This window comes from Chanos chanos, chromosome 10 (assembly GCF_902362185.1).
Source record: "Chanos chanos chromosome 10, fChaCha1.1, whole genome shotgun sequence".
Lineage (NCBI taxonomy): Eukaryota > Metazoa > Chordata > Actinopteri > Gonorynchiformes > Chanidae > Chanos > Chanos chanos.
In genome coordinates this window covers 27,237,397-27,246,302 of record NC_044504.1, presented here as the reverse complement: position 1 = coordinate 27,246,302, position 8,906 = coordinate 27,237,397, and the positions used below count along the sequence as shown (strand labels likewise).

General features: G+C 39.2%; 1 protein-coding gene across 1 annotated transcript; it reads right to left on the bottom strand.

Annotated features, from left to right (window-relative positions):
* Positions 1 to 5,777: 5,777 nt before the first annotated feature.
* slitrk5b (SLIT and NTRK-like family, member 5b) lies at positions 5,778 to 8,360 on the bottom strand. Its single transcript, XM_030786942.1, has one exon. It carries the CDS (start codon positions 8,346 to 8,348, stop codon positions 5,778 to 5,780), a length of 2,571 nt encoding a protein of 856 aa, XP_030642802.1. The 5' UTR covers positions 8,349 to 8,360.
* Positions 8,361 to 8,906: the final 546 nt, after the last annotated feature.

Below are 8,906 nucleotides of genomic sequence, written 5' to 3'. Positions count from 1 at the left end.
ACATAGTGAAAGTGTTGCATAGCCTGCTAAAGCTATTCCAGAATAATAAGTGGCAAAAATGTGCTCAAAACTGGCACACTGGTCACATGTTTGTTTATTCTATGTATGCAATCTACTCTGATATGGTACACAAATCGCTTATCACATAGAGCCTGTATATTAAGTGGCATTATAACTATGATGCCACCACATGGTATTCACTTTGTATTGGCAAACACACACACACAAATGTGCACACGCACACACACACACACACACACATGCACAGTGACATCTGCACAGCACAAACACATGCATGCACACACACACACACACACACGCACACACACACACCTACACATACAGAAAGGCTTCAGAGAGGTTTCGCGGTGGTTATTCAACACCTTGCCATCTGTCAGCCCTTTCACACTTGAGATGCCTTCTCATGGGAATATTTGACTCGGAGAGATATAAACACAAGAACCAATAGCGAGTGAGCTGGCAAGTTTATTTTAAGATGCTTATTGCATGTGAAAGGTGGCTGTGGGCCAGAAGCAACTTACTGCAGATATACTACAACATAAAAAAGAGTTTTAATGTGTGCTTGTTGATGCAAAAATATGCACCTGTTTACATTTCAAAAATGCATTATAAGAAATCACAGCACCATCAGGTTAGGACAGGATGTACTTATGATATCTCATATGACTTCTTGCAATGTTTGTCTGTTATTCAGATGGCTTGGAAGGATGCAGTTTTCTTTCTGTTTGGCAAACCTGTTTTTGTCTCAGCCACCCACTTGTCATCTTATCTAAATTTTCAAGGCACATAATTAATAAGGAATTATCACCATCATAAACCTCTAAATTGCTTTGACCATTTCAAATCAGAGATTAGCCAGCATGGAGGAGGAGGAGACAGAGGAGGAGGCAGTGATCACTGCAGTCGCCCAGACGACGAAGGACGTGTCCTTGGTATGGTGTAGACACACAGCTGGCAAGGTCTGATAACTGCTATATTTGCACATGACAACAAAGAAGATTATTTTTATTATGTTAGTTAAACAAGTTTGTCATATATCTACTGATGATACAAATAAACAAATGAAGAAAGAAAAAAACAACAAAAAAAAAAAACAAGCCAAAATGATTAAGTCAATCACACTGAGATAATTCTCTCCTGGGTTATTTGAATTCTCTCACAGAGTGTAGATTATGTGTGATGATAAAGATCGAGGGTTGCAGCAATGTGTCGTCAAGGTCATCAAGGCCCTTTTCAACAACGTATTCCATAAGAGAGCGCTCTGCTTTCCATTTCTGACTAGACTGTGAAGACCAAGTATGTCCACGATTCACTAAGAATTAGAGAAGTCTGTGACCCAAAGTATGGGATAGTCATTCCTGTTTAAGTTTCTGTTCAAATGTCCCCTGAATAGGAGTTCAATGAAACTCTCTCTATAAAGACAAAGGAAAACACATTCAGAGAGAGCGATTTCTTCTTTTCTCTAAAATGCAAGAACAGCATTATGAAAAAAAGGACTTTACCAATTATGAGGCTCTGTGTTCTGTCTCTGTAAGAAATTCAAATAGCTTTTGAATATGAGTCAATCCATTCTGTGCTGAAAAATGGGGGGCAGGTAGGAGAAAATTTCATTTCTTTTTAAACTCTACCTCTAAAAAAAAAAAAAAAAAAAAAAAAAAAGAAAAGAAAAACAAGATCAGCACACTATGCTGCAAAAAAACAGTATGAGTCAATGAGCTCCTTTAAATGTCAGGGCAGCTAAGACACCCTGCTCCCAGCTGTGGCCAACACTTAGACAAGATGCACAGAGACATCCCAAAATATCAGCACAGTACAGGCATTAAAATAAATAAATAAATAAAAATCTTTACCCTCAAACAACGTGAGAGGCTACTTCTAAAAAAGACACAATGTGTAAATGACGTACGTGAAGCTTATCTTTTGAATTTTAAGAAATGTGTTGCATGTTAAGACTGTTACGGAGTCATGGAAGCTATGAATTATTATCGAAGAGCTGACATGAAGCTCTGAATTATGGAAAAGATTTTTTTTTCTGAACAGTCCTGGGATATGCTGTGTGAGACCGTTGTGCTCCTGCACCAGCTTTGAGGTCCTTGAGGCATGCACAAAGAGACTATGAGTCAATAATTTATGCACACATACACTCAAGGACTTAGGTACAATACCGCTGTTTTGACAGTCTAAAAAAGCTCTCAGGATCTCAAAGCAGGATCAATATGTTATGAGGGACACAGGTTCTTGTAGTTTGACAGCTGTATTGTATGGATATTGGATGGGCATTTTGCAGAGATTATAACGACCCAATGTTTGGTTAAATAAGACACACAGATTTGAGTTTTCTCCTCCAGCGAGCCACTCGCAGTCATATGCAGTGTTCTTCCTGCCTGCTATGGTTCCTCATGCTTATGTAATCTAGATCTGCCCTAATTTCTCTCTCCCAAGCAACGGCGCAATGTTCCAGCACTGAGCTATATTACCGCACACAACCTGCCAAATACTGGAGTCAAGACATCGTACATTAGGTTACAGGCTGATTTTGAACTTTTAGAACCAAAAACTGAAATGTCACATATCGTTTTTGATTTAGATATTTTCCAGTCGTTATTAAGCACATTTTGTAGTCTCAGTCAAAGAGGATTTCTTCCTACCTACAAGAAGAGCAGTGCAATAGCTTTTAAACCAAGTTCAGTCATTAACATGCAAAGTCTAGCTCAGTGAGGGAACTCATTATCATAAAAGCAGCTACTTAAATAGTGAAAAATTAATTCTATCCCTTGCGTCCTGGGGAACAATGAGCAAACCAGTGGACAAAACAGTGAAATTACAAACTATGTTATTAACTTTGTCATCTTAAGAGAATGGCCAAAAGGCTTATGTTTAAATAAAAAAATCAGCATTTTTCATAGTTATAGAGTCAAGAAAAAAAAGGCTTTACCACTGCAAGTAAATTGAGTTTTGTGCCTCTCTGGTATCTTGTTCATGAATGCACATTTCATTGAGCTTCAAATTGTGCAGCAATAAAATAGTGAAATTCAAGTTTTGGAACACAATGCAGTTCTTACATCTGTATTACATGAGATGTACAGAGCCTTAAACTGTTAACGGGCAGGGTATTTGTGGAGTCCTTACCAATTTGCTATATTTTCTCCCATAGTCATGCTCACTAAAGTATGAAATGTACTTATTCTTCTTTTTTTCCGGGGGGTGGGGGGCTAGGGGGATGAGGGTTAGAAGAAAACCTGCCCTGTAAAAGAAACATTACATTTGTCTAGTCTTATTTTTCCAATGCTTAGTTTGGTACTACAGTATCCCTTAAAATTGTTGCACTGTTTGGCTTCAAATAGCTATTTATATATGTATAAAAATGAACAGCAAAAATGACTGTTAACCCTGATGAAGCAGAGACATGGCCACAGCCAGAGGTAATGTTTTAATGAGCCAGTCAAAGGGACATGAGGAGAATTGTGCTCATGCTGAACTTTGCGCTAAAACAACAGACAAATAGCATAAGAAACTAGTTTGTTTTTAATGATCCCTTTGGTTATATCAGAAAATTTGACTTGAAAGGTCTGCTCACAGGATTTTGCTCCTGTAGGTTATTCTGAGGCACTGACACTGCGTTTTGGCTGTTGGGCTTCGGTTAGAATCTCATAATTACAGTTCCACCTCCCTGTTAGTTATGAATTACACAGCCCGCATGTCTTCAGCCCACTGTTAGCTGCAGTTCTGTGAAGCAGTGATAAATTTAATGAATATGGAACTTCCTGTTCTTTCCTCTGGATAGAAAACTGTGAAACCATGTGTCACATAGTTACATGAAAAGCAACATCTAAAGCTTATGTTCCAATTAACAGTGGAGGTGGTGTTAAAATACCTGTGAATTCTATATATTACATTTTAAGCATTAAGTGTATAAGGGGAAGAAAAGGCCAGTGTTGCATAAGATTGCATTATACTCAGAGGGTTTTCAGCACGTGCTATGGCAACAAATATCAGTGCAGTACAGTAAACGGTAATCACTATGTCACAACGCTTACTTATTGCTAACAATATATATCACATCTAGTTGAACAAATAGGATTTACAAATTTCTATAAAGTATATTACATGATATTTGTAAATGATACATTTCTTTGTGAATATTATGTTAAGTTAATATGTAATTAAAGCTCCAAATAGTAAAAAGGCCCCTCAGTAAAATGCTGGTCCAAATTAAATACCACGTTTGATGCCCCAGTATGCTGAGCGATAACCCACAGCAGCATGTAGGCCAGATATTGAGCTTCACAAAGAAAATATAACATTTTCTTCACACAAATAAACTGTACTAGACTGACAAAAGGAAAATATATAATTTATTTCAGCATGACACAAACAAAAGAAAACCATTCATCTTCTAATAAATAGTTCAGTCTGTTTGCACGCTGAATCCCATTTCACACAAAAACTATGGAACATAGTGTGATATATGTTACAATTTCAGTGGAAATTTAATAAAGAGAAATATAGAAACATGTTTCACTTTAAAAACAGATTTTCATCAATGTGACCTTGACATGTCCATCAGGCACAGACAAAAAAATTAAATTAAAACGACAGCTACAATTTTAAGAAACCAAACTGAATGGCATTTTTTAAAAAAATGTTATCATCTCTCTACATTTCAAATAACTTCATACAAGTAATAACCACAGGAAGAAATGTTTTAAAAGGCTGTGGTAAGTGCTGCTTTTGCAAAACAACCTCTCTAGATTGCCTTGAGCGAAATGAAAATTTCATTGGCACATGTTGAGCAGAAAGCCCTTGTGGATAAGGGAAAACTGTACTGCGATTTCTTTCTTTGCTTCAAACATAGAAAAATGAAACGGAAATAAGAGCGAGGAAAAGGGAAGGAGCTGATACTTTCACTGGAATTGCTATGGTGACAAGCTCCCACAGGATAACAGCACTAAGGCTCTGTGTCTCTTTAACTGGGGACATGTATGATATTACCATGAGTTATAATGTTCCACAGCAACTGCTACCTGTTCTACAACTACATCACAGAGAGAGAGAAGGAGGGGAGAGAGAGAGAGAGAGAGAGAGAGAGAGAGAGGGGGAGAGAGAGAGAATACAGTCTATACACATTATGCACAGCCATGTTCTTTACATTATTTACATATACAGTAGTATCTGCAAAGGAGGAGTGTTTTCTTTCTTCAGCAACAGATTGTCTATATGGATGCCACAGAAATGTACAGTACCCCTCTATTTAGCCAGGTGTGCAATAGGTACAAAAATACTTGAAAACAGAAGAAAGAACTTGCATGTAACTCACAAGGATATTGCTCAACAGGATTTGCAGTACGCATTCCCTTGAAACTGATGAATTATTAATGAATTGCATACATTAATGCATCACTTGTAATAAATTCAAAACCAAAGTGAAGAGAGGTCTTTTTCACATTTGTATCAAGTATAAATGAACACAATGCATACAATGCTACATGACATGTCAACATATGTCATTAATGTTTGTTCACATATAGTAATGGGTAAACCTGGCCAACGGCTGAATAGTCAGTAGTAAACAGTCCTACACAAATAATTACACTATACTTACAAGTGTGATATACAAAGAAGAATGCAAGTACCTTAAAAAATACCATCCTGAAGTTTTCATAGTTTAATGATTATAAGGACTAAACAGTCTGTCATTATTTAACCCCTAATTCACAATTATAGCTTAAGAAGGTGAGAGAAAACAAAGCTTTAACTTAGAACTGGGTAAATGTTGTACGTTTCTCATGCACTTCCAGATAGTCAGGCTCAAAATGCAGCTTGGCTTTTAATTCCCAGTATTCACCCCTGTTGGGTTCCACATAGACAGTGGTAGGGGCTGAGCAGTACACCATAGTCTGTTGTATTCTTTCGGGAGGCAAGTACTGATGTCTGACATCAAAGTCTGGAGCATAGTGAGTGGCAATATGAGTGCTGTGCTTACATGGCAGATTACTCCTGTAGGGCAGCTGCTGGTCTCGGGAAGGAATATCTCTGTAAAAATAATGCTCGTCTTGGAGTAGGGAAGGTCTGTTGTGTGGTTCAGGTGTACTAGCACTGAAGTCAGAGCTTATCGCGACACTACGCACTTCTTCATCGGAGTTCGACGCCAGCACCCCATTAAGCTCATCAAAGTCTCTGAAACTTTCAGCCATGTTTCCCTCACTGGGACAGTAGCTGGGGTTTTTTGCCTGGCTATCCACAGGCGGGGGAATATACTCATACACATGACCTGAAGAGGTTTTAACCTTTGGTGCTGACCTATCGCTATATTGACTCATGTTAGTGTTAAGAGAGGCAGTCTGCTCGCTTTCGGACTTTTGACGTCTTTTCATCATGACTACAAAGAGTCCGGCAGCAATGAACACAGACATTATGAAAATGAGAAGCAAGGCTAGAATTAATACAGAGAGAGGAACTGCAGGGTATTGCGTGTCAAAATCCAAGGCTGTTTCTAGAGTGATAGTGCTGCCAGGGAAGGTTTCCTCTGAAGGCGGCATTGGAGAGGCATGAACATTGGAGTCGTTTGGGCAAAGATAAGAGGGATGGATGTAACGTAAGTCTTCCCCAGACAGCCTTACAGGAGACTCACAAATGACGCTGTTCACCACTGTGCCAGCACTGAGTTCCTCCAGCCAATGTTTCATCCCCACAATGACACAAGTGCAATCCCAGGGGTTCTCAAAGAGATCTATCTGCACCAGAGATTTAAGCTGATCTAAAACACCAGTAACTGGCAAGTTCCGGAAATGATTATTGCGGAGATTCAATCTAGACAGCGTGAGACCCTCAAAGACTCCCCCCGGTAAAGTTTTGAGAAGATTATTGTTTAGGAAAAGCAACTGAAGATTTGCCATGGGCCCAAATGTTCCCGCTGCAATCTCTCTGATGACGTTGTATTCCAAATACAGGAACTGGAGACTTTGTAAGCCATAAAACATGTCCACTGTGAGGCGCTCTATAAGGTTTCCATTCAGATACAGTCGTCGCAGGTTTGCCAGATCCTCAAAGGCTCTGTCATGAATGAGAACTATCCGGTTGTTTCCGAGGTGAAGCAGATCTAATCCAGTGGCATCAGTGAAGTCAGATCTGTTTACAACGGAAATATAATTTCCGGTGAGGTACATCTTTTTGGGATTGTATGGTTTGGGATTCAGATCAGATATGTGCTCTATTTTTCTCTCTTGGCAATTGACGTTCAAACCAAGGTCAGATATTTGGAGATTGCAAGTGCATGCAGTGGGGCAGTCCAGAGGCACTGGAGATTTGGTCTGATATGCCACCATAGGGCCATAATTTTGGGGTTTATTGGAAGGGACACGAGAGGTGGGTTTCGCCCGCAATTTGCTCGATTGCCGGGGGCTCTTGGTGGGTCTTGTGGAGCGTAATATGCCAGATGAGGTATAGGAGGCAGTTGCTGTAGAGGCCCTAAAGTTTCCTCTTGTGCTGTAAGCTGGCTCTGCACGCATCTCATACTCTGCAATGGCTCTTCTGGGGCACAGCTCCTGTTTGGAGATCTCGTCAAGATCTCGACCATGGAGCCGGAAAGGAGTCTCACACACAACATCTCCTACAAGCGCTGTGTATGATATGCTTTCTAGCCAGGCTTTAAGAGCAATGAGTTCACAAGAACAATTCCAAGGATTTTCTTCCAATTGTAATTCCACAATTTTATCCATGTGTTCCAAGAGGCCATTGTAAGGGAGAAGCTTAAGCTGGTTCCCTCTCAGATCGAGGTGAGTTAAGGGGACATACTGAAAAATGTTGGTTGGCAGAGAAGATAGCAAATTATCATTCAATATCAACACCTCCAGATGATGCAGTCTGCTGAGAGTTTTTGCTTGGATGTGGGTGATATAATTATAATCAATTTGTAGATATTCTAAGCTTTCGAGTCCAAGAAAAGTATCATTTCTCAAAATCTCAATTTTATTATTATTGAGATGTAATCTTTTTAATCCTTGAAGTCCATTAAATGCCCCTGTATCAATTTCAGAAATGTAATTATTGCCCAGATGTAAAATAGTCACTCCTTCATATTGAACAAAATCACCAGCAGAGAGTTTTTTCAGAAGATTTCCACCAAGCAATAAATGACATGTATTGAAGTGCAAAGGTTGAATTTCTGAAACACTGACAATTCCTCTGTTTTCGCAGTCGGCGGTCAGTACACCATCTCTCTCTTCACAAACACACAGCCCTTGACATACATCTCCATAAGTGGCAAACATCTCAGTGGAGCGTAGAGATGTGACCACAAAAGTAAGGATTATTGTCCAGATATGCATTTTCAAAGGAATGGCTGGCAAAACTCACATTTCTGTTGCACAGATAGTCGCTTTCATCTAGAGAAAGAAAGAAAAGTATGTGCTGTTGAGTTATTTATCTATTTCTCTGCATTTAATACCATAAGTACTAAGATCTGACTTCAGTAAATGTCCCAGCTAAACACTAAATTATATGTTAGGAGGAACTCACTGTGTACCGCTAAATCAATGACATGATTTAGCGGTAATGCAAGATGTACAGTCTAACAGTGGCGTGAACTGGAGCCCAGCAGGTGATGCACAGAGCGACATCCATACAAGCATTGATGTAAAGAATAGAAGACAGATCTGACCTATATTACCTACCACAGCAGTTCACAGGCTGATGTGCTAAACTAACCGTGAATGAATCAAAACAGACTTCATCAAATGGTAAATACAATTTAGGCAACGTCCCGATCTGTTTAAAATAGGCGAGATATGTAGATTTTACTCATCAAGTGTTTGTAACGGTAAGTGGTCGCAGACGTTCGCAAAAATATTTTTTTAAAGGAGGTCGCCTCTGATCTGGTATCATTC